Below are 26,925 nucleotides of genomic sequence, written 5' to 3'. Positions count from 1 at the left end.
CGGCAAAGAGCCAGAGATCCTGCAGCACAGAGGGGCAACCTCTCTGACTCTCACCTCCAAAAACAACAGCATTTCTTTAAGGTCATGTGCATATTTTAACCCACTAATCACTTTTACAAGACCTGTGTCTGAGCAGCTCGGGTTGCATAGTTATCAGCCACAAAATACAGCTCCACTTGCAGGAGAATTTGACACTATAGCAAAGGCCAGAGCAATTAACCCATTTCCAAAGGGTAATGAGAGTCTGCTTCGTGGTCTGGATCAGCTGTCGTATTGTCCAATGAGAGGTACAGCAGAGGACACTGGTGCTAATTCTGCTTTTGAAGCAAATACCGTGGTCCAGCATGCAGAATGAATAATAAAGTCTCTTCTTAATCACCTTTAGCGTTTCATTTCCATCCCAAAGGCCATTGTGTAAACTTAAAACTCCCGAGCCTCGTGTGGCACAGTGAGCTGCCAAACTTTAAGCCATGCTGAGATTTTAACGACTAAGCAGCTTGTCTGTTTCAACATCTTCCCTGAGTAGGATATTGCCATCTGATGTCTGATGGTGCTTTTTCAAAATCACCTATAAAAGAGAGGAAATGTCAAATACGGCGAGGCACCCGGGCAGGGCCCTCCTCTCCTATCGAGTGCCCTCCCCACACCTGGACGACACGCCGTACTGCACACAGCATTATCTTCCCTGAGCAGGAATTTGTGTCCACTAGCAGTGACTTCCTGCCCGGTTTGCCTACGCCGCTGTATTAACCTCCATCATCCACACACACACACTGAAGTGCCACAACAGTGCTCAGGTTCCACAGTAATTGCACATGATAAGTACTTCTCACTGTGTAATCTGTGTCCTCTGCCCTCAGCACTCACACCACACAAATCCAATTCTGGAGCCTCTTCTTGTGATGGAGATTATAGCGTTTTTCCACACAAGCAGCGAGTTGCATCAGGAATTTTCTGCTTTCCAAAGAGCTTTCTTTACTTTAAACTGTAGTCTCCAAGAACAGGGAGGGGCTAGAGTTAAAAACAGTTACATGACAGCATTGAAACATCACGGAGGACAATAATTAAGCAATATCAAGAGAGGGAGTGATGTTGTTCTGAATATCATCACGGCTGTGAAGGCACGAGACCGCAGATAATCACAGCTGTGATCACTCCCTCTCATGTGATACTGCTTTTATACAACAAGCAGCAAATAGTAATAAACGGTATCAATTAGGGCTGAGTTTAAAAAAAATCGATTTTTCAGATTCAAATTGATTCTCATTTGAATGAGCCAATATCGAGTCATAAATCCCGAGATCGATCTTTAAAAATATGTAAAAACGTGTCTGATCACTCACGTTTCTGAGCGCTCCTTAACGCAGCACGACTCGGCGCATCTCCCCGAAACACGGCAGTGAGGGAGACATGCCCGGACTTGTTTACTGCACCGACTACGGAGACATCGGTGATCGCTGACGGACTAGAGTGTATTTTCGGCATGTTGTTATACAGTATGCCTTTCTTAATAACTCTCGTGTGGCTTTCTTCTTCTTCGTGCTGTGAGATCTCGTGGCCAAATCTCGCGCAAGTTGAAGCCCAGTTCGTTTAATCAGAACCATGAGCCAGATGTTCAGACTGAAAATCTGAACTGGAAAAAAGTGAATCAGCTTAATTCATAAATCTGTTAATATTGTGTTGACTGCTGTGTGTTGGTCATGTTTAATAAAAAGTACATGATGTAACTTCTTTTGGGTCAATTCTTATTGTAAACATTAAACATGTTGATAATGCACCAGGTTAGAGGCAAACTGTGTTGTAACTGAAATACCCCGATCACAAATCGATATCAAATCGAATCAGGACCCTGTGAATCAGAATCGAATCGAGAAATCCATGTTGATACCCAGCCCGAGTAACAATCAACAACAGATTATTTTTTGTTCCACCAACTGAACTGAAACTGAACTTTTGTTGCCAAGCAACCCAAAGATTCTCCTGCTCTCTGTGTCTGAAGGTTACCACAGATCAGCTGTTTTTATCATGTACATTTATCTGTTTGTTTTAATTTATCATCAACCAGTGAAATACGAGTCTGCTGTGTGATTCAGAGGTACCAGCTTGATAAATGTAGACACACAGGATCTGCTGTAACGTTAATTAACAGTGTGCAAAACGCCTGGCTGAGGCCGAGTGATGTTGTTCTCTATATCGCCACTCATGGAATGTCTCTTGTCCAATCAGATTACTTGTTCAGAACTAACTGTTGTATAAGTTAAAATATTTGAACGTTGCTCGACAAAGCAGTCTACTGCTGTTCTGTATGACCTGATTTTACCGTCCTGTTCTCATCCACTAAACTCATGCTGACCGTCTGCCTGAATCCGCTCCTTTGGTGGACAAACTGAGTGATGTGGCCTCAGGATGTCTTTGTTTTAATGGAGCAGAAGCGAGCATGTGTCCGGGGGTTTAAATTCTGCACACACGGACTCAGCATCACAGAACTCATTCATTCAGCAGCACAGTGGGGAGAAGAAGCATTCTGCACGCAGATCTGCTTTTTATTTCCATGAAACATTTGTTGCCTTGTGCTGCATTGGATTCCTGCGTGCTGCATTTATTAGGTTTGTTTATAGGGGCCTCAAAAAATGACAGTGCCATAATTAATCTTTAGCTTTCCTCACTTTAAAGGAGTTTCTACAGACCGCATGAAAGTCGGTGGCAGCGTTGCCGAAGTATGATGTGTGTGCTTTGAATTATTCAGCAACATCTGCCGGGCTGCAGATGTTGATAATTTGATGTTTCTGTTAAATATGTTATTAATTTTATCAGCAAAGGCTGTCCGTAAGTAAAGTCATGATTTTACAGGTATAAAAATAATAGTTCTATCATGCGAGCTGTGTTTCTGTGATTAAAGCGGCTCGCTCGGGGAAGCCAGGCCGGTTTCTGGCAGCAGAAGCCCTGAGACGGCACTATTTGCTCTGCATTTTTTGTCTTGTTCTGTTCTTGTGAATAAACAAACACCCCATCACGTATCGATCTGATTTAATGAGAACCCATTCTGACATCACTCTAAACCTCAGGGACGCACAGAGGCACGAACGCTCGACTTATTACCATCTGATATTCTTACATTTTTATTCCAACGCACCTTTTACTCCGACTCTCTGATTGTCTCTATCTCTGCGGTTTCTCTGTCTTCATGTCTCTCCCTCTCGGCCAGCGGGGCACTGATCAAACTACAATCTAAAAGCTTTTCTGCCAGTGTTGACTTCATGCTAGATTGCATGGCCACATGACGAGCGCAGAGAGCATGGGATGATTTGTGAGGCAGGCTCCATCATAGCAGCGGCTCTCCCGTGAGGTGACACTGGGGACGCAGCTTAACCTTTCAAGGAGGATCATAATGGAGAGCTCTGCAAAATGAAGTGATTATTGCCTTTGGAGGACTGATTCTGCGACTTGGGAGAAAGCAAAGCAGGCCGAGACTTCTGGGAGAAATAGTGTGGAACCACTCGACTTAATTAAGAGTTATTTCTTCATAATTTGGCAAAGAGGTCAAATCCGTGTTTCCCCCGCGGTGCAGCCTTTCAGCTGCCGCTTTCATTTCTCTATCCGATGACAGAAGAAAAGTGCTGCAGAAAATCTGCTTTTCTTTGCAGTTTATTGAAATTATCCTTCTCTGTGTGGCATTTTCAGATTCTGCAAAAGCTTATTAGCGTGTTTGGTCCAAAGCTTTTGCTCTTAAATCCAAATGATGAAAAATGTTTCTATGGAGAGAGAGCGATGCGGGGTTACTGTTTTCCTCCTTTCATCAGACCCGGCCGCCTGCCAATATGTTTATCTGTGACATTTTGAGTTTGTGGAAAGTACTAAAGGCCAGAGAGGACACGTGTGTTTTATTCTGTCCTTTTTTATATTGGCACAGATTTTGTCTGAGTTCTGAAAAGAAGTTAGCTGTCGAGAAATCCTGAGAACAACTGGACAGGCATGTTTACCAGTATGCCTCTGTGGCCTTTAAACAAATGGAAGCTGGGTTTAACTTTTCAAAACTAATCCAGTGAGCTCTCCTTCCTCCTCCTCCTCCTCCTCCAACTTTCAGAAAAGGAACCATCAGCCATGTGTGAAAGCTGGACAACATGAAAGGCCTCCCCTGGCCTTCTGGTCCACTGACTTATTAAACATATTCAGGCAGGTTTTCAAACTGCTTGGTCATGTACAGTTCTGTCCTTACTCGACCTCCAGTGCAGCAGACACAGTTTAGGATGTACAGTACGCAGGGAGCGTGTGAGCGCCACACAAAGCCTCGATGCTGACCACTCTGCTCCTAATCTGTGTGAGCTGCATATACTCCCCTTTCCCCATGCAGCTCTACTCAATCCACATGATTGAAATAATTATGTAATGTAAACTTTTTGTATTTAGAGGCAATCAAAGGCATTAAGCTGTAAGACGTCTATTCACCCAATCTGTTTTAACTCCCAAGTCTGATTTAATCTTTTGGCTGAAGGTCCTCATTTCCTCAATCCCTCCTATTTGTGTGCAGCTAACGGGGATTAGCACCGAAAGTCTGTTTACTAAGCTAACTATGAGCAGCATGGTTGACAGATGTAGCTTAAGTCAATTAATCATCCCTGACATTTAGAGAGATCCACCTCTGCTCCATCTCGTCTGTTTGTCTGCCAGCCCGAACGAACACTCTCACAGGTTCATTATAACATTAATGTACTGATTGATAAGATGGCGAGTTATCTATTTATGGGATTAACACACTTAAAATAGGATTGTGCGTGAGTGTAGAAGTCCACACAATGTCTGGCTTGTGAGTTGTGAAACAGACTTTATAAGTGATGTTAGAGATGAATTATTATCCTCATTTTGGCTGCAGATGAAATTAAAGCCTGTCTGAAGTCTTCATTGGATATTTCCTGCTCTGTCCCTCAGTTTCCATTTATGATCGTGCATGTGTGGAATTTCCTTTCCCCACACTCGCTCAGGCTTGAGAGATGAGTCCAGAGTCTGAAGATCAAGCATAATGAATGTCTCTCAGTTTTTATTAGACGGAAACACATCAATCAGAGAGGAAAGAATCCCCCAGCGATGCAAACTGGAGAGATAAGAGTGAAGAGACTTAAGTGCAGTAAAAAAAAGACACCCAGCACTTACTTCCATCTTACTAATAATGCATACTACATCATAATGTTTTAAAAAGGTGCCCACTCATTATGTCTCACTTCATAAAGGTCCAGAAATGTTCCTTTTTTGTCACCAGGACTGAAGATTTCTCTTTTTCGTACAGACTTAATAAAAGGTTCTTTCTTCTTTTTTTTTAGATTAAAAGTAACTTTTTATTCTTTATTTAGTTTTTTAGTTAAAGACTTTCACTACTGTTATTATTTGATCGTACTTTGATTTAAAGAGGTGCTTCAGACAGAAAGCAAAGGGAACTTTTAATGTGAATCATTCGAAAGACCGTGGGCTGTTTGTGCATCCTTCCATCTATAACCTACACCGCTTACCCTCTTCAGGGTCGCAGGGGGGCTGGAGCCTATCCCAGCTGTCATTGGGCGAGAGGCGGGGTTACACCTTGGACAGATCGCCTGTCAATCACAGGGCTGACACAGGGCTGACCGATTGCGTCACTAAAGCGCATCGAAGGCTGTCCCAATTCGAATGCTCCTCCGTTTCCCGAGATGCATTGCGCACCAATTCAAACGAAATGGCGGACTTAAACAGCCGAGGAATACACTTTAAACGTAAAAGTTTTTGGTTTCAACTCAATCGAATAGCCCGTGTTACACATGTCTAAGAAAACGAAAGGGCCCCTATATTATAGGTTAACTTATGCGACGTTAGTTATGCTAGCTAGTTAGCCCGCTAGCTACCTGTTGCTAGGTGACAGGAGCAGCGTTTGGTGACGCAAGGGTAGACCAGGCCGTCTCATTTCAGTTCGGCTTTAATGTTTTGAGCAGGCTATGAATGGAGCATCCTCTGTGGACCGCCTCCTTCTAAGGCTGCAGCCCGTGGATTGGGACACAGCTAGTAATAGACAACCTTTCACGCTCACCTCACCACTGAACCTAACGAGCTTGTGTTGGGACTGTGGGAGGGAAACTGCACACAGAAACTCTGAGCCTTCTAGCTGCGAGCCAACAGCACTGACCCTGCTGTTTGTGCAGTTTGTTTTAATTTGCCCTGAATAGCTAATGTACCGACTGTTCAGACATTAGCTTCAGCTAGCTGGCAATGGATGCACCAGTAGTGTGTGTGTTGTACTGTGCCTGTTTGTGTTCAGCTCAGCCAATCCCTTGCTCAGTTTAAACATCGTGACCTTACATAGAAATGTCTTCACGTGAGCAGTCAGGCAAATGAGGGCTTTGTTGCAGCAAATCATTCAGGCTAATAAAAGTCAAGCAAACAGGCAAGAGAGGCCATTGTCTAAAGAATGCAGTATGCTAACTGTTATTTGCCTGCCGAGCTGTCAGAAGATGAGGAGCCTTTGTGGTCTTGAATATGTGTAAAATCCATGAGAAACATATGACACATCCAAACAATGTATTTTAGCCACAGTCTGCCCCCCTCTCTTCTGTTTGGAGGCTATCTCTCTTGTTAGATAAAATCGAGTTTGTTTTCTTCACAAATGTCTCCTGCGGGACGCCCTGTGTTTGAACAAAGTGTTTTTCTCCTTCGTTTAGTCTTCATACAGTTTTAATGTTTGAGGATGTGCCAACCCTCCCTCACAAGTCCACATTCCTCAAACAAAACATCAAAACCCCCCAAAACAGTCTCTGAAACACACAAGTATACAAGTTTATCTATCACTGACCATGATTATTCACTAAGCTTTAACAGTGTGAATGTTGCTGCTGAGCTTCTTAAACAGTTTCCTGGGGTTTAAAGAGTGATGCCCCAGCCCCCTGCCCGGGGTACTCTCGTTGACCCGCTCATAAAATGCACAAACGTCACACTCTCACTCGGTGTGCGCGGCCTTCTCTCTGCCTGTGACATTGAACACAGTCCGTCTCCACTGAAAACCCTGCGCTCACATGCCCTGCATATCCCCACTCACATTAACATCTTCCAAAATACTGGACTATTCAGATCATGTCCTCTGACTCCCACAGGCATGTTCCCTTTGAGTCAGGAGGTGGATGGTTGACCCCCCCTCCTCACTGTGCCTCCTGCTGCCCTGCTTTTGAGATCCGCCTTTCAAAGCCTCGCTGCCCCTCCAGTGTACGCACAATTAATTTCTCATCATCCTCCATTTATTTTGAATTGATTCATGTCGTTCACACGCGAGGGGAATATTGTCCTGGTCTGTGTCATGGAAAGGGTCTGGCTCCATTACGCCATCGGCTGATTTTAGATTAAAGATGTTGCACTAAATCACCACGAGCCTTGTGACAGAGCCCCAGCCGGGTCCCCTGTACGAGTTAGCCTGCCAGTGCTATCTATATATAACCACCTCAATCAGCTGGGCGGCTGGTTGGACTGCAGCTGACCTTACTGCATTATATGGGCCGCAGGGACTCGTGGATTTACTGACCCGGCATGTGGACCCAGTGCTCTTTATGATGAGTGGAGATTCAGCTCCTCCTGTGGGAGCTCTTTTAAAGGTTCAACAATAGAACAGCGGGACAGAAAACAACACCATGGCATGTTTAATATTCAGAAGCTAGTTTCCAAATGTTGTACCTTTGATCATCTCTAGCTTTTTCTCATTGGAACCGTTGGACTCTTTTGTCCTGTTAGATTAGGACTGAAGTTTAGTGAGATCCTGAGATAGTGATACTGCAGGCAAAGGTCAGGTGACAAATGAAGAACGTCGAAGAACGTCAAAGGCTTCATTAGCTTCCGTAGCATTGTTAGCATGTTTGCTTGTACTTTAAGAAGGTAAACAGTGATGAAGCTGCCGCAGAGCCATCCTTGAATGATTTGTAAATCCATTGTTTATTTGTGTGACATCGAATCTTCGTCCAAATATTGACAAATGTGGCACATCGTTTATTTTCCTCATATCAGCAAACGTTCACAAACTCTGTTTGTCAGGACTGTGAGATAATGAAGAGAGCATCGCTTAACACCTGATAAAATTATTTTTTTAATTGTCTCATTTCTAAGAAAGACACGAGAAGTTGAGTTCTTCCTCTGGGAAAAGTTTCCACAGATGTATCGTCTTTCAAATCTCTACAGTAACACCAGCGAGCAGACTGAAAGGCCGAGCAGAAATCAGTCTCTCTTTGATCACTTGAGTCCTTGCTACACGGCCTTGCATGCGATAGATTTAAAGTTAAAGAATCTTTTTTTTAAAAAACCCTTTTGAAATTCAAGTTGGACGGCGCAGAGGTGCACCGGTCACCCTGAAACACCCCATGTGAGCTCTGCATTCCTCCAGCAAATCCACCTCCTTGCTCTGCCTGACGGCGGGTAATAACTTAGGTCAGCATTCTCAGAACTCGGTGTACCTGCTTTGGTCGCATCAAGAGAAAATAATAGTTTCCCAAAGTCCTCCAAACTCACAGCCTGTACTCCAGGTATTTATTTATAACTACTTCTCTGAGGGGACTCAACAAATGATGAACCTGTCAGCTGTCAACTCCCACATAAAACCCACAGCCTGCAGCTTCTCCTCCTCCTGCTCACTTTGCATTTAAATGACTGGGTGTCATTGCACAGGAACTCGACAGGAAATAGTATGGGAGGATTTTTGCTTACTTGTGCCATTTGCCTTCCGGGGACCTGACCTACCTTAGCCCCCCTGACACTGACCCGGACCACAGGCGTGCATGACAGGCGTCTAAATCAGCCGGGGGCCACGGTGTTCCCACGAGGACACTGTTAACAAAGGCAAGCAGAGACGCACGGCAGGCTTCCTTAACACCTCTCATTCCAGGAGGCCAAAGGGAGTTTTACATTCAGACACACATGCACAGAGGGAAACAGTAAATGCATGTGAACATTAGCTGCCCTGCTACTACTTGTCGGGTAGGAGTTAAATGTGACCTCTCCTGTGTGAACCCTCACCCCCTGCATACTAACACTACTGGCTCGACACCAGAGGGTGAGGGGGGCAGAGGTTGAGAGAGCATGAGAAATACCGCAAGCCTCTAAGCCAGCAGGTTCACTTCATGCAAAGATCATTGATATATTATTGATAATCCAAAGAACAGTCCGACCAGTAGAACTCGCTGTTGGTGTTGAAGAGTGTCTCAAACACAGGACACGGGACACTGATTGCTGCAGACAGAGCAGTGACGGGCAGTTTTAAAGGATTTGTATCTGTGTGTCGTGTTACTCTGTAATCATGTTTTTTGGGACGCAGCAGAGGTTTGTCCGCCTGTGTGAAATCCCCTGTTAGCCAGCAAGAGTTTACCCACATGAGAGCCGCTCAGCCACCCTCTCAAACACAGCATCACAACATTTTGAGCCCCTGTAAACAAAATCCTCTCATGTATCTTATCTCATGTAATCTCGTGACGTCTTATCTGGAAAAGGCCTTCGGATTAAGAAGTCAGCCTTCAGCTGGTAGATGAAAGTGAGTTTTTCCTGCCGTGCACTTTTTTGCTGTAACTACAGAAAAAGTGAATTTAGCCAACAAAATGAGGACACGGGTCTTGGACTTTACTGAAGCTCTTACATATTTGATGACTTTGATGTTGAAAAGGCTTCGTCCCACTTGCTGTGTCCCTGCTTTGAGCCTTTTGGCTTCATTTTAAATAATTTTGCTTAAAAGTGGAGATCTGTGGTGCATGCAGGGCCGCAACTTTTTCTGCAGTTGCACAGCCTGAAACAGGAAAGGTTGACGTCTTTTACGATTACTGTATCTCATGTTTGATGGCCCTTGACAAAATGTTACTCTGTCCCTTGTGTGACTCATGCTTTGGCTCCAGACCAAGCCAACAGCCCGTGTGGCAGTGTGGCGATCACGTACAGAAATTACTCACAATATTCTGCTGAAACTAATCCCCCTGTTAGCTTTGTCTTTGAACTCGTGTCTGATGACAGAGCAGCCTCCTCTGCAGGCGCGGCAATTCCTCAAGTTACGACGGGAGGTCACAAGTGGCAACTGGAAAGTGAAAAACGCAACGTGCAAACAGCACATAGGCCCGCACGTGGCCCAGGGCACAGGACACTACACAATCCGTTTAATTATTCAGTCTACATGTGTGTCTACGTGTCTACATGTGTGTATAACCTACCTTGATTTTAACTATATGAATGCACTCTGCAGTGATGGAGGCCATGGTTGTTCAGGAGGTAAATGAGGGTCTTTGTGCTCAGAAGAAGTGCTACAGCTCACGGCGTGACCTCGCTCTCTGAGTATGTGCAATCATAAGAAAATTACAGTAATTCATGAAAACCTATTAATGTCCCTCTCCTCTTGGTTACACTATTTCCTTTGCATGAGTTGGAGCGACACATCCTGCCTGTACTTCAGTCTGTAACTCAGTCACTTGCTCGCATTAGCACAGCGAGCCGTGCCTTTGTTTCTTAGAAATGCATCTCATACAGAGGTGCAAGGACACTCATAAAGGCTGACTATTTAATGTGTTTTTATTTTTCAGCTGGAGTTCGTTGTGGCTGTGAGTAGATATAAGATCTCATAGAGTGAACACAAACATCAGAAATGTTTGGAACAGCTGATGAAATAAGAGATCAGGAGTTAGACGACAAAAGAAGCTGACAGAAGCTAACTGTCGGGGCCTTTCAGAGCCGTCCGTGGAGAGTTGTGCTCAAATATGCACACTTGTGGAATGAGGGGGAGGCAGCTAAGTGTGTAGCTGCACATGCTGAAGCGGGGGTGTACGTTAAAGCACCAACTGAAACAACTTAACCCCACCCTGCTCTCCACCAGCTGACCAGGAGTTCTCACATTGCTGCAGCATGAAGCTGACTCCTTCTCTTTCACACGCTCTTTAAGGAGTAACATGTATGATGTGCAGAGGGTCAGAGGGAAGTTCACAGAGTACAGAAGACTTTAATGCCGATCTAATGAGTATTGATTTATTCCAATCGTGTTCCTCTGAGCAGACATTGATCCATATGTTCCCTCTCAGTTTGTCATGCACACGCGTCACCCTGTCCCCTGGAAACTCTGTTGTTTCTAAGCAGGAGTGATGCTGTTTAGCCTCGTCGTATCGATGCTTACCACACAACTTTTATCTTCTGACTCAGCGTTTACGCCAACAGGAAGTGGAAGTTGATGTAGGTTGTCCGGCGGAGGTCACAGATGGAGTCGTATTACAGCTTCCTTCCATGCTACATTACAGCCTGAATGAAGCCTCATTTAATCCCCCTCTCCCTGATTCCTCTCCCGCCTCGTCTCCTGCTCTCACAGCCCGAGGTGACTTACAGTGAATAATACATTCACGATTATATCACAACATTAATACGGGGATTGATGCCCTGCTATTATTTAGTGATACGTCTCTTTGTGCGGTCCAGTGCGTTGAAATGAGGGGCTGATGGGGATTCAGAGGGTCGGCTGACCAGAAAGGAGTAGTTACACAGTCCATTTCCCTCCTGTGCTAATTAGCATGTCAACTGTAAAGGCGCCTCCAATGAGCCGTTTCGGGGAGGAGAGGAACAAGGAAGCTTTTCTGTGCCATCAAACTGACACTAAAATGTGACCTTTCCACCGGTCAAAAGGAGGGCCGCATGTATAAGCAGCGTGTGTTTGCCTGTCATGTTGTGCTCAGACGTGCAACACTGCTTGCATGAGTGTGGAGCGAGTGTGTGTGCGAAGGGGAGACTGTCAGAAAGATTTTACTCCCCCGAAGCGCAGACTGAAGGTCATTTCTTCAGGGAAAAGTCTCGTCTCCTCACAGAGCCCGAGATGCACAAAACACCTCCTTAATTGTCCCCCACATCCCACCCGAGCTGTTTCTCAGTGAATAAAAAGCAGCACGAGGAGAGAGAGAGGAGAGGCGTAAAGGGAGCTTCTGCTACAGCCACAGGGAGCACTGATCAGGGCTTCACCATATGGCAATAGACGGTAACTTGAGGCACATTAAAAGTTGGAGAAGTAGCTTTTATTGAGGTTTAAGCTGAACTGTTTCAACAATGTCATTCCTGTTGATGCTGCAGCCGGCAGGGCTTTATCCTGCATCTATGGCTTTTTTCCTTTTACCTCTCAGTCTTGTGGAAATCAAGAGGAGCACTTCATAATGATGGATGAGCAGCGCTTTTTGTCCTTCAGACAAGACTCAGGTGCTGAAGCTGTCTAGCCAAAGGTGGAATAGAAGCATTTCCCCCGCTCGCCTCTGTGAGCAGCAGATGCAGACGGAGCATCATCAACATTCAGGCGGTGCCCGCAGACACACAGCACCTCCATGAATACAGATTGGCTCTCCGTATTGGTTAATGTAAGGTCCTGTTTTCGCTCCGTGTTCGCTCACACTCTTAGTTTATTATCTCCAAAATGAAGTCACTTGTGGCACACATTCACGGAATGGGGTCAATTTTTCAGGATTTGTGCCGCTGTAAACTCGTGACTAAAAGAGTGGGGGAGGGAGGGAGCTGCTGCGCTCGGCAGAATTCCCTAATTCCAGCAGGTCTGCAAATATTCCCAAAGCTTCTTCTCCTTTTTCTGCTACAGTACAGCATGAATTATGGCATGAATTATAGAATGTACTGCAACAAGCTCGAGTGGAATTAGTAGCAAAAGAAACATCGCCTGCAGCATGAAAAGAAGCAACAGTGGGACAAGTGAGATATAAGGGGACAGGGAACAGGGCCAATAATAAACGTCTCAGTTGTGCAGCATCAGGCTACTTTATCACTTCATAGGAAATGGTGTAATAACATTAGCAAACCTCTCCAGCTACAGTGTCTTTAAAAGTGTGGTGAATAATTTACTATAAGGAGAAAAGGGTATTAAAAAGCCCTTTATACAGTAAGTGCAGGGAAACAGTCATTTACCCTGTGGCATGGCATGCAGAGTGACTATTGATTATATGTCTTTCAATCTGAACATCCTCTTTTCTCACTAGGCATCCGCCTTGTGCTCTGATTTTCACTTAAGCCGATGTGCATATTCTGCGTCTTCATCTTCCCTCAGTCCCTCCGGGGATGCATAATGCCTCGCATTGCATAACAGGAGTGTTTCCATTCACAGTAGCGCTGCTTAAGGAATAAGCATATGCTTAGATGTTCACTATTTTGCTCTTTTGCATTTGTTAAAAATTTGTTCCACCCCTCTGCAAACCATCTGAAAGCACGCATGAATAAACACGTCGTGTCTCTGCACAGCTACAGAGCGAGGCTTCCCTTCACACCCTCATACTCGCTTTGAGTCCCAGCCACCACACCCGTCGGCGAAAGAAACCTCTCATGTTCATTAGGAGCGTTGGTAAGCCTTCATCCCGTTGTGGTGAATGTTAGGCCCTGTGCTTGTGCCACATTCTCTAATGGATGTTGTTTTCCAGCATCAGCAGCAGGTCAGATCTCAGTGGGTTGTGCAGTACTCATCCTTTCAGCAAGGCCACGCACCCTCTCCACGCTTTTTCCAATGAAATGAGATATTAACCATCTTAGACACACACACTCGCACACACACACTTAGTATCAGCTTTCTCCGAAACAGCTCACAGTCAACATAGCAGCCTATTTTTGCCCGAGGTCAGGCGGACTGACCCTGGAGATAAAACCATAACAATGTACTTCTGATGCACCGGTGCTTCGCTCGGTTCCAGGTACAAATCCCAGGCCTGCTTTCACCTCCTTTTAGACCTGATTGTCAGACACAGGAGATGCATTTGTAGCAACATCTCCTCTAGCAGTCTCAAACAGAGAAGGTCAGCCCAGTGCACCCTCTGTGCCTATTAGGAAACATCGATGATGCTGCTTTTGTTGTGATGTTGGCGGTGGAGGTTATTGTGTTGTTTGCGGTCTTCTGAGATGGGGGCCGAGTGGAGAGATGTGGGCGTGTCAGACATATGGACAGCTCTGTTGGGGAACTGTCTGTAGCAGATGTCCCCATACAAATCCATTTAGCTGTTGCCCTCCACACTGACTTTGAGTCTTTGGTTCAGTTTGATACTCTGAGGAGTGAAAAGTAGCTGAGAATGTGCTGAGTGTAACACTCTGGCTTTCTCTTTTACTTACAGCTCACTACAGTGGCCATAGAGTGCATTAGGGAATTCCAATTTCCTTGAGCCCTGTGGTCCTCGGCTCCAGGTACTATGCAGGGAACAGGTTGAGTGTCCAACCTGCACGATACACGAGTCTCTGGCCATGCGCTCCCTCTGCTGAGCCAGCAGACTCATTAAGCCCTTCAACCAGTGAAACTCAATGGGAGGCAGTCCAACCGTCTGCCCACCTCTGAGGATTTTTCGGCATGGCTGCACTGGCAGACAGAGTGAGATATTTATACGAGGGAAATGTTTGTGTGTCTCTGCAGGCGAGGCACTTTATGTGGGGAAAACAGCCACTCGTAAAATGGCACTGCTTTCACATAAATAGATATTTATTTCCCTTAACGTGTTTACTTTTTATTGCATGCAAACGCCTCGTAAGATATCTTAATAAGCACCTTTGATGTCAACAGGAAGCAGCAATACACATATTTAATTAGCGTCTTGTGGAGGAGTGTCTCCCTCTGTTATCAGGTTCGTTTATGTATTTATATCTCATTGTCCTCATTAGAACATCACTGGAGTTTTTATGGTCGCCCGTCTCTTTTTAGGACTGAGCACGCTGCGTTTCTGAGCGGAGCAGTGAGACAGGGCAGCTGCCATCCCTGCAGCCCGCACACATCCGCAGCAGGGAGAAGTAAAGGAGCTTTGCTCTCCTGTGACAGGGTTTGTCTGTATTTGGACCAGCGCTTTGGTCTCTGGCTCTGTGCTTTGTTCTGTGCTCTTGGCTCGCAGGCCTCATTTCCCTTTGCATCTGTCTGAGTCTCCGTCAGCGCTCTCGCTCCCTGTGACTGACTGGCCCACGTTCTGCTTTAAATCATGTGATAACTCTCCCCGTCTCTGGTGCTCTCCTACTTGTTCTCAATGCATAATTGAAGTGCCGGTGGGTTTTTTAGGCTGATTGAAGAGTCTTGTTGGGATGGTGGAGATCTAACAGCAGAATTAGTCAGGGATGTCTAATAGCGTTTCCTCTGCCATTGTCCTGGATTTCTTTCTTTTTGTGTCTTGTCCTCTGAGGGCAGAGGCTGTTGTCAGGTGTGAAAGAGTGCGGATGCGTCAGCAGAGACAACGGGGATAGCTCCGGACAGGCAGAGAAAGGCTTGTCTGCCTTTAATCCTTCCTGGCCCGATTGATTTAGAGTCACTTTGCGGTGAAAAGGCCTTTCAGCTCTTCTCAGGAGAGAGACAGAGGGAGAGAGGGAAAGATGGCAAGCCTTGCATCATTGATAGGTGCATCACTGAAGACCTCTAAACAGGGTAAACTCCCTCCTCAGCGCCCAGCTGAAGCATCCAGCCAGAACCACCACAGGATTGCACAACAGTGCATGCTTGACTAAGCATGTGATGGATGGTGTGAACTCTTCCATGGAGACATTTCAGCAGAGAACTGAAAGGCAAATGTTTTTGTCTGTCTTGTGTTTGAAGTAACCAGACAGAATATGTATCTGACCCCTCAGAAACTCAATCTTCCCCTAATTGCAGTGCACGTGTTCATAGAAAGCAGCCGCTCCGTCAGTCAGCATCAGTTTCTAGGAAACCTCTCGCTTCGTGTGAATCCACCAGGACCTCGCTGGGTGAATGAAACTTTAAACAGGCAGATATAGCTTTTTAATCTTAAGCTCCGCATCTGTCCCCGGCTCTTTGAATTCATGCAGTGTTTATTCTGAGCCTGAAAGCGCTGTTTCCCTCAGCCACCATCGCAGACCCTGTGAATAATTTAAGTGTTATACAACTCGCATCGGCCGTATGATATTCACTGGGGAGCGACTGCGATGCCCCTAGGAAGCCTGGGGAGACAGGGGTGCTGAGTTTCACTGGAAATCTGTATGTTGCCTACAGCGAGGTTCGACTGCCATTGTCCGAATGGTTACTGTGTAAATGGATGTGGTTAAAATATGAGCCTCATAACATTGAGGTTAAAGATTCATTTCCCTCCATGGCCATGCTTCACTGAGAAATGTCTTTCTGGACAAATCTATTTTTCGTCATGTATTATTTTTGAAGCAGCTGCACATGCCCCAATCCATCTGACTGCTTATGACTTTATAACTCCACTAAAAATCTTCTTTGTTGTCTTGAAAAGTACTTCTGGAAAGTTTTGTTTTTATGCCTGAGAGAAAAAACCCGCAAAATATCCATAAATAATGTAACCACATCTGCAGCATTATGCACTTCTATCTTTTCCCTCTGTTTGTTACAAAACACTTCTTATGAGGCTGTAAAATGTTATGTTTTGGTACAGCTAACTCACAACTTCAACAGCAACTTGTGAAGTTAGCTTACAACACTGAAGAGCTAACATGCTAACAACAAAGGAAAGCTGTAGCTGCATCCAATTTGGGGGCTGCATCCTTCGAAGGACGCGGTCTACGGAGGAGGAGTCAGTTGTAGCCTGTGTAGATGCTAAGGCCGAACTGAAATGAGACCGTCTGGTCTACAGAGGATTTCCTGTTTGCGTCACCAGCTGTTCCTGCCCTTACCCTTGCGTCACCAAACATGGCTCCTGCTATGGCGCAGGGAAAAGGACAAGGAGGCTATATCCTTGCCGAAGCCAGCAACCAGCCAGCCTATCTAGTAGCCAATCCAATAGGTTGCTATGCTAGACCGCCGATTTGCCGTCCTGGTCAAATGAATAGGCGTCTTACCACTGCTGGCCTCTCAGTTACTTGGCTGGCCTATCATTGGACGGATCAGTAGCTGGCTTCAGCAAGGATGTCGCCTCCTTCGGCCTCTCAATAGTCTTAATTTTGTGCTTTTCCCTGCGCTATATCCTGTCGCCTAGAAACAGGTAGCGAGCTAACTAGCTGGTATAACTGAGGTCACATAACTTAAAGTTGTAAACTCAAAGATCTCAGTTTCGTTCTCTTTGGCGGCCCCTATGGTGATAATAGGTCATTGCAGGAGCACACTTCCCAGATATCCAGACAGTGCTGCATGTGTGACGTCCACGGTCGGCTCCAGTTGTAACTCTTGATTTTACTCGCTGACGGTCGCTTTCCTTTTTAGACTGTTTGCTTCATCTGAGCGTGGAGTTTGTTTCTTTTTCTTTGGATTTTCACTTCTTGTTGAAGTTGTATCTGTAGTCATCCATCTTTTCTTTGTTTGTTCAGCCATAGTAGATTACTGTTTACTCGCAACGCTTGCAGAGAGCGGAAAAGCAGCAGCTTAGCTCCGCCTACCCTCTCTGGCAGACCAACCACTGCTCACTAACTGGGCGCACCTTGTGATTTTTTCAACGAATGTCGCCACATGTCGCCGACACCCAGTCTGCAATACTACAAATGCAAAGGCTCTCGTCAGTGGGCCATAGGCTCAATCACCATTCGGTGATACATAGTGACTTAACAGACATCAGACATCTCACTTGAACCTATTATTTTACAGATAATTTTAAGTTTCAGCGCCCCGTTCATTATTTCCCGGGATACGCTGGGCCACGAAGGATGCACCCGATGGCTCCTGCGTGGCGCGGGGAAATGAGGACACATTTGTCAGCCGCTTCTGAAGGAGCCTTTGACATGTGACAACCGTGGTGGCGCCGCTGTGACGCAATCGGCCTTGAATTGGGACACAGCTTGTGTATGTAGCTATTTGTGAACCAGGACTTAAATCCAACTCAAGTGCAAGTGTCAAAGAACGGCTGCTGTAACTGTATATTGACTTTCAATCATCGCTCTGTGTGCATCGTGCTGTGTTGTGAAACTGTGACGATCAATGGGGATCAAATGACCTTGTTTTTCGGGGGGTTTTTTGGAGCTAAATATTTGGCAAGTTTTTATAAAGGAACCAAAAACAGCAGGTTTCTGATGTTTCTGAGGGCTTGAACGCGAGTCGCAGAATAAATCAATAATGTTTGAAATAATCCAGTGTTCCTCTTTGTCGCCAGGACTTTAGTGTTGTTCTCCCATGTGTGGCCACCATGGAGGATAAATACAGTAAAAGTGTGTTTTTATGAGGAGGAAATCTTTGAAAACATAACCTTCTCTGACAGGCACACGCTCAAACAGTCTCTGTGGAGGATCTAGTCTTAAAATCACTCCCCTTTCTTTCACAGCAGGCCTCAAAGAAGACCTTTCCCTCTCGCTGGGCGGAAAATACAGATCTCCTGTCTTTCCTTTCAGCTCCTTTCTCTCTCCCCTGTTTGATGTTTACAGTTGCTTTATTATCTTTGTTGTTCCACGACTCTGCTTCGCTCTTGCAGTTTGCAGGCCATTTAGTGCTTATATGGGAGCATGAATCACAGGCTTGAGGGATCACATGGCGAGAGAGATGAAATATGTTCTTTTATCAGAGGTGAATATCCTGCGTCTTCATTTCAGTGCACAATCGATGAAGGAGATACTGTGTGCGGAAAGTTTTCTTTCTCAATAAAAAGAAAGATGGAGTGTCAGTAAAGGGCAGAGGGGATCATAAAGTGATGAAGCAGAGCAGTCAGGCTGGCACTTCCTCCACTCTCAAAGTTTATTGTGCTGTAATGGAAGAAGTGTTCTCTCATTTCTTAAACTAAAGGTTGGTTTTCAGTGTGAGAGCGCAGACGTCTATAGGAGATTACTTCTGTGTAAAAAAGACAGTTTCTTTGTTGACCAATTATCTTCTCTCAGCTGCAAAGCTTTAAATACGCTCAAGTAAGAGGCTCCAACACACACACTCATTACACGCAGGCATCACATCACTCACACACTCCGACTTTACAAACTCAGTCACAGGAGCATTGAGCGGACGCAGAACGGCAGTAATTTGACAAAAGCTGTCAGTCTTTACGACAGGACGCGACCTCTCTGAGTGTGAAAAGGTCAATCTGCTTCAACTTCCACACACACACATACTTTGCCCATCCCTCTTCACACCCCTTCCTCTGGTGGAGATTGAAGTGGTCGGGTGGCTCCGTGTCACTGAGCCAGTCACTGCAGCAACTGATAATTCTCCAAGCCAGCTGCTCGGATGAAGGGTCAGCCTCTATTTTCTCCTTCTTCTCTCCCCCTGAGCTCCATCTCTTTTCTTTTATACACATCTCATGTGTGCATCCAATCTCTCCGGCTGTAATACCTTCCACACCTCTTTCACACACCTTATGGTTGACCTGGTTCACCTCGACTTCCTGTTTGGAAAGTGACTTCACACGGTATTATTGCAATTACGTTCACGCTGAGCTTGTTAGAGGGTCGCTTTTCCTCCAGATCAAGAGGCACATCTCATGACCAATTTCCTGCGGCAGAAAGTTAATGTCGCTCGGCTCCGCTCCTCTCTGCGGCTCCTACTGTCACTCCTCTACAAATGACATTTAGCCACACGGCTCCTTGCTGTCTTGCCATGGAGTTGCTCTCAAAATATTGCCAAACACATATGAAAAGATCAGACATTACCTCTGTCTGCTTTTCCTCTTTTTCATTGATTTAAAAAAAAGAAACACTCCCCATCAGCCACGATTACACGCTCGCAGCATCCCTCCCTCAGACAGAAGTGCTGTTATTAACTTTCTGAACTCAATTCAGCATTTACAGCGGCGCGTTTTGTGTTGCAGGCTGCAGAATGTTTTTTCATTATCACGGCTGGAAGATATGTTCCTATCAGCCTCAAATATGAAAGTAACCTTCAAAGTGATGAATAGGAGGGAAGCATCTCCGCCCGGCGTTGACGAGGCAAAACACAACATCAACGAGACAAAACAGCCGACGTGTTTTCAAAGAGTTTTCTAGTAACAAAACCAGAAATACATATTTGACAATCCTGCTAAAATACTCCTCAGTGAAGCTTGTTAGCATTGAAATAGTAGCTGTCTGGCTTCACCAACCTTAATGATGGTCTGCGTCCTGTAAGGATGCAAACAGGGCTCATGAAAACAGAGTAACAGCCCAGAGCACCCTCGCTGGTTGTTTCCATCTGCACGGATAATTGGTGTGGAGTCACACTGGGCAGGTTGTACAGAGAAGGAACCCAATGACAAATAATCTCTGTAAACAATGGCGAGGTTAGCAGTGCTATGGGACGTTTGTGTTGAGTGATCATGTCGGTCCTGGGTCAGAAAGTTTTTGCATCAGTTGTTAGTTTTGCATCGCTTCATTCGGACTATTTGTGTGCTAAAACGCTCCTGCATGTTATTTTTGTATTTCCACATGCCTAGAAAATATGCTAATAGACCAATTTATTCCTCCAACACAAATGTTAATCATAACCCTGCCGCATCTCCCCATCTGATTGATGTAACAACAATGGCTGCCTTACCATAAGCCGTCGCTGAGACTGTTTACAAGCCTCTGCAAATGTTTGGGGATTCCTTCATCCCTCTCCACAGATGGGGATATCAAAACATGGCTGCCCCACAATTAAAAGCAGATAAGGAGCTCAGCAGAGAGGCTCAGGGTCAGGCTCCGACGCACACATCCAGGTCAGACAACCCAGGAGATCAGAGCTCGTACAGGAGGTATTTCCCGTGGACACAGAGGTCTGCTGACAGCGTGTTGTTGTTGTTGTAGTAGTAGTAGTGATGGCAGAAGCAGGGCGCAGATTATAGCGTGCTCCTGGTAGGCTCAGATCAGACAGATTGAGTGGGGGCTGGGTGGTTTCACAGTCACTTAAGAGAGCGACACACTTGGACACGCTCCCTTCACTGGGCATTAAACACAATTAAATCCAGGCTCTGTGTCCCTCCCCACCTGGACTCTTAAAGCGCCGGTGTTTCCCTCGCTAGCTGTAAATCCACTCCATCTATCTGGCCTCTTAAGCATACGATTCCTCCCGCGCTGCCTCCAACCCGTCCTAACGCTCTATATAATTTGGCCTTCTGAAAAGTGTCAGCGGTGATTCCGTGTATTAGCCGCTCTGCGTAGGGACATGACCTTTACCAGCGTTTTCAATTGACGTTTCATTCACCAGTTTTAATCAGGGGAGCATAAAGGGCCGGCGGGTGCCTCCCAGCGAATACGGCTGAATTATTTAGACGACAGGTGATTGAAAGTCTTCGGAGCACCACTGCGAGTCTTTCTCTCCCTTTCACTCAAGAAGGGGCTTACCCCGACCACTCGCTCATTCAGTGTGACTTTACTGTCATTCACATGTGACTAAACAAGTGTCCTTCACCCAGAGTGTGCCAGGCTGTGTTTGCAACCACCCCTCCACCCCGGCCCTCGACCTTGAAAGCAGCACTTTGTTTGTCTGAATGGCGACTGCAGCCTTTCACAATATCACACATATGAATGCTCTGAATACCAGCCGGGTTTTCATCTATCCTGACTCATTCATTAACGGTGCGGCCCTGATTCTTTCTCTCTGTCCTCGCTTTTATTTCCATCAGTGATTTTTAGAGAAGTGTGTTCGTGTGCTGCTGTTTCTGAGGCGCCTCATCCCTGGAGGTCGGCCTGCTCAAAGTCAAACCTCAGTGCTCAAAGGTCAGAGGTTAATGAGCGTGAAACTGACACTTGAGAGGGGCTTGCCTGACTCTAGTTTATGTATGTACAGATCCTATAGGACTCATTAGACCGGAGGTTTCCCTCAGCACCTCATGAGGCCTGTTTCTCCTCCACATCATCACCCTGCATCTCTGAGAACCACTCGTGAGTTTGTAAGTCACTTTGTTTGTCTGCGCTGCAACAAAGCTGATCACCAGGCGTGTGCCGTTATTCAGACTGAAGCCGTACTTTGTTGTGAAAGTGTTGCCGCATATTTCCAGGTTTGTTATCAGTTTGTCAGATGAAGAAGATGAGCGTCGTGTTTGGTGCATCAATTATTTCATGCTGTTGGAGAAAAATGAAACGTTTAGATTTATCCATAACAGCTACCTGACGATAAGTCTGTGTGTAGTCTGTGTATGAATGCGTGTCGCGGTGTATGCATTGTTTGCATGCGCAGCAGGTTTGTTGTACATATTGCTGACAGGCATTAAAGTGTTGCGGAGCAGCAATGCGAAGATGAGAAAAGGAGGAGCGGATAGAAAGGGCGGCGGTGCGATGATTTAACACGGTGCCTCTCCATATTTTACCTCATTTGAGATTTTTTTTATTCATGAAGATTGCCCTGGGTATTTTATTCTATTAGGCGCAGGCAAAAAATGTCACCACATCCCTCCGTGCCTATATTTCACAGGGTGCTTGGCATGTTGTGTGGCTCTTATCTCTGATAGATGGCGCAGCACATCAGCAGGTGGGACTCTTTACTTTGCCACTCTAAACCTTCCGTAAACACTTTCTTACATTAATGGACTCACTCTGCAGACCCCGCATACATCACCGGGGGCCTGGCAGGGTGGCTGGGAGGAATTAGGGAATTGCCCCCTCTAGGTGAAGATAAAGTCAACTGCAGGTACTTTGTGAAGTTTAGATTTTACAGGGTGGCAGTAATTACATCTCTGTTTGTTTTGGATTTAGCATAATCAGCTCAAACGTGCACAACCAGCAGCGCCCGAGTCCAATTTTTGCTCTAATCTCTTGCAGAGCTGTTATTGGCTTATGATAGTTGTAATTGGGGTAAACCCTCTTGTTTCTGCGCTGTGTTTGCTGACGGATGACTGCGTGGGCAACTCCCCGAGCACAGAGAGGGAACTGAGCCTGTTGCAGCGCGCTTTGTGAGCGGGGATTTTTGTCAATTTGGAGCCAAACTGAGTTATTACTGTTCAGACGATATGTCATTATAAGTAAAACCTGCCAGGGGAGAGCTGAAAATGAAGTTTGTTTGTGAAGAATTTCTGTAACTAACCCTGAAAACATTTATCTGCATTTACTTCTCTCACCTTTCCGCCTCTCTTATCTCTTGCCTTGCAGTTATGTGGCTGTGGGCTGCTCGGCGTGGGCATCTGGCTCTCGGTGTCTCAGGGCAGCTTCGCCACCTTCTCGCCCTCATTCCCCTCATTGTCAGCTGCCAACATGGTCATCGCCATCGGCGCCATCGTCATGGTAACGGGCTTCCTCGGTTGCCTGGGTGCCATCAAGGAGAACAAGTGCCTGCTTCTGAGCGTGAGTTAAATCTACATACCTACACTTCTGAGTCAAGCACACACACACGAGTGTCCAGGCTTTGATGTACACTGCAGCCTCTCTCTCTCTCCTCCTTCGGATATTTTCTCTCACACTCCTTCATATCACCCATGCAAATATTGACAGAAATGTCTTGCGGAGATATCCTTTCGCATATCAATCAATTCATATGTTTCTGAACACCTACGCACACTGGTAACAGGCCAGCCTGGAACTCAGCGGTGTATTTGCGTTGGTCTCTGAGCCGGAACTACGGCGGAGGTGGACGACTGACAGGAGGAGAGTTCAGTCTGTTTGTAGCAAGCCTCCGGGGCTCACAGAGGAAAAGTAGATGTGAGCAGAGGGATTCTCCCGTCCTGCAAATGAACGCCAACGCACTCGTGTTATTTCCATGGCTTTGGTCACAGCCTCGTTAAAGAGCTGTCAATCAAGAGGCCTTCATGTGGTTGAATCAGTGCGGGACAATTTACTGTAAAGGCACTTGATATTTTAGCGCTCAATAATTATGAATGTTCTATTATTCATTACAAAGACTCACCTGTCTCGCACTCTAAAGTTGTACAAGTTAATTACTAAAGTTTAAATAAATTAAAGGTTCGCGAGGATCTGCTTTGAAAAATGAAGAACTTTCATGTATACTGTAGAAAGTTTAAGCAGAGTTGGGGCTCTGGGTACTTAACATCACAAACAGCTCAATCCCTTGAAGCTCTTGCATCAGTCAAAAGCCTCGCCAAATCCTCAGTGTTCGACACGGCTCCCTTCACCTGCCTAACTACTGTGAAGCAGACGGAGGAGGAGAGCGGGGTGCGGGGAGGAGGAGGAAGACGGCTGGAATGAGGAAAAAGAGAGACTAAATGAGAAATCTAAATTCTCATTAAGTGCCTGGCCGTATCTGTGTGCAGCACGTTTCATGTTCGGGCAGGATTCTGTTTAATGCCGAGGTACCTGCTCGTCTTTGTTGTTGTTTTGACTCAGTCTGTCGGTCCGGCACACCCGGGGGCGGGGGGGCGGGGGGCTGCAAGACGTGAAAAACATCAGAGTAGGTTTAGATCTGTGAGAGCAAACACATCTGAGCGTCTACCTTGACATATTATCTCTGAAGTTACTCTGCGGACAACTCTCCCTGGATTAGAAATATTCAAAGCCCAGACAGCCCTCGCAGTAAATTTTCTGTCTCTTCTTTTGCTGCCAAAAATGCTTTACTGAGACAAATTTAAGAAAAGACAAAGTTGGAGAGAGAACTCCTAGAAATATCTGGCTGAGACGTCAACTCTTTAAAGTGTGAATAACAAGCAAATGAGAGCGTCTGCCCACAAAGCTGTGTGCATGTGAAAACACACTCTCGTTTTCACAGCTTCACCAATTTATTAAAGCTGTTCCTTTAACTTTCAGCACCGGAGAGATGTGACAGAGTGTGAAGGCACAGCAGTGATAACCTTAACCTGCAGCCCCTGGTACTCCACCAACAGCAAACAATTTCATTTAATTCTGGTCGTGACGCAAATAATAGCCAACAATCTTTCCTCCCAAATGAGTTTTGAATTAATGGTGTTTTCTTAAATCTAGGATTGCAGGCCTCCTCCCATACTGCGCAGAATAGCTCGGTAAATATTGAGCCAAAGGGAGTCAAGTGGGGAGAGGAGAATAGTGGATGAGATGCTGCTCTGGGAATTAATCTAGAGGGGGTATTAAACCTCCTCCCCCTCCTCGTACACATTCACAACCCTCATGCACTTAAAATTTCCTCGATCTGTCCCTCCCTTCTCCTCCTTCATCTCTCTATTCCAGTCTTTCATCAGCCTGTTTGAGTGTTTTGGGGGTGTGTGGCTGGATTGAGAGATCTCGGTTGCAGTTCACACTCTGAGGTTATTTACAGTCACCTTAAAGGAACAGTTCAACTTTTAGCATTTGCTTTATTGCCGAGAGTTATGTGAGAAGTTTATTCCCGGTGATGGCTATATGCTAAATATGGAGCTACTGCCAAAAGGCTGCCCATCAACGTCTCTGCATCTTATTAAATGTGATGTTATACATTCTATTTTAAGTCATTGGACATTTATTCCCCATGGAGTCATTTGAAGGGATAATTCAGATTTTTTTTTTCTGAGCTAGCCACCGCTATCTAACACCATTATCACCCAACAGTACTCGGTGTAATCTGTAAGGTAACCAGGACAGGTTTGATTTCAGTCTGTGCTAGCCGCTGCTCTTTCTGACCTAAACAGCTGACGAACGGCGTAATACACTTCACAGCATGTGTAGGAAAACAATATCCTGTCGTCCCCACCGTGAACGGCACTTTGTCCTTTCCATTAAATCGTATTTTCTTTTATTTGTTGTCTCTTCTACACACAGCTGACCCGAACAGCTGATCTGATACCGTGCGCTGCATGCGTAGGTATACAGGGCCGTTGTGCAGAGTGAGACACAGTGCGGAGGGAAAGGGCTGTCTGACGCCAACGTGAAGCAGTGTCAAAAAACTGAAGTACATCGAACACTTAAACTGACATGCTTGTTTATATGTAGGACTCTTTTAAGTGTAGTCTGTGTAGGAACGCCGACCGGCTTCTCCTAACAGGGGCCATGCTGACTGTTATAGTGTATGTAGTACACTTACTATTAATAAGTACCTCATACAACCCCTCTTCAAAAAACCCAAACTATCCCTTTAAGAGAGTCTTGCTGTCACGGTTAGTGAGACTCCAGTCCAACACAAGATCCTCTATGAAACAACATGTCCCTTTTACACCTTTTTCACTCGAGGTGAAACAAACAGGATGTAACGTGTCCATCAGAGAGCTTTAGAGGTGTTATAAGGTTTCATTCACCAGTCTTACATGTGTTTGCATTGTACAGATATTTACCTTCTTATGTAACAGATAATGTCGGACTATTCCTTTAACCTATTGGCTGATCATATTGCCCTTCATGGATAAAGAATGATGTTTAATTTTATTTTGGCAGAAAGGTCAGATTTAGATACAAGAGGAGTCACGTATCCGCACAGTGCATGTAAGAATATATTAAATATGGTGGAAATACATCACAAGTATGTAGTAAAAATCCAATACAACACTCTCCCAGTGATAAAAAATGTTCTTATAAAAAATCCATAATAAAATATTTAAGAGACGGCGGGTGGGCCTTGGGGGGGGCGGGGGGTAAAAGATAAAATATCCTCTCCTATCCCGCTGCATATATTTGTCTGCAGTCTCACATCTCGAGCTGTGATCAGGTCCGACTCTGCTTAGCTCTTCAAACAAGTCGAGATCCAGCGCTCGGTTGATGTGAGGCGTGGAGATCAGGCTGAGGTTGTAGTGAGGTGTAGGGGGTGCTTTGGTGTGAATTTAAAGCTCCCCAGATGCAGAGCTAATTATAAAAAGCATAAAAACTGTCATGTAACTCAAACTGTTTTCATTAGTCCGACCAGGTGGAATAACAACACTTGTTTCTCTGCTTCTCTCAGTTCTTCATCGTCCTGCTGATCATTCTCCTGGCAGAGCTCATACTGCTCATCCTCTTCTTTGTGTACTCAGATAAGGTGAGTTTCATGTTATACCTGCATGTTAAAGCTTCAGGCATTCTCACACTTCACCACAGTTTATTCATAACATGTTCTCACAATGACAAAGCTACGAGACGCACATTACAGTGTAAACCTTGGAAAATTAACGCCTTAAAGCTTACGCACACACCTGAACACACACAAAACGCACAAAGCAGTGAAAGGTGTTAGAGTGATAAACACATTCATGTTCCAGTCGGCTCCTGGGATCCCATTTTACTCTTATGCAGGAGGATGAATGTCTTCATTCTGCCGTTAACCCAGCAGTCAAAGGTTAG

At 45.5% G+C, this 26,925-nt stretch overlaps 1 protein-coding gene across 1 annotated transcript in view; it reads left to right on the top strand.

Annotated features, from left to right (window-relative positions):
- The window catches only part of tspan9a (tetraspanin 9a), a 76,704-nt gene that overhangs the window by 27,460 nt on the left and 22,319 nt on the right, over positions 1 to 26,925 (top strand). Inside the window, exons 2-3 of the mRNA XM_069686621.1 lie at positions 22,870 to 23,061; positions 26,549 to 26,623. Coding sequence (XP_069542722.1) covers positions 22,870 to 23,061; positions 26,549 to 26,623 — 267 coding nt within the window. The remainder of the gene's footprint in view (positions 1 to 22,869; positions 23,062 to 26,548; positions 26,624 to 26,925) is intronic.

The sequence above is a fragment of the Semicossyphus pulcher genome, unplaced genomic scaffold, assembly GCF_022749685.1.
Source record: "Semicossyphus pulcher isolate SPU_LCO1_2020_fin unplaced genomic scaffold, fSemPul1.0.p SCAF_8, whole genome shotgun sequence".
NCBI classification, from domain to species: Eukaryota; Metazoa; Chordata; class Actinopteri; order Labriformes; family Labridae; genus Semicossyphus; species Semicossyphus pulcher.
The sequence above is the reverse complement of the archived record's forward strand: the minus strand, read 5'-3'. Positions and strand labels throughout refer to the sequence as shown.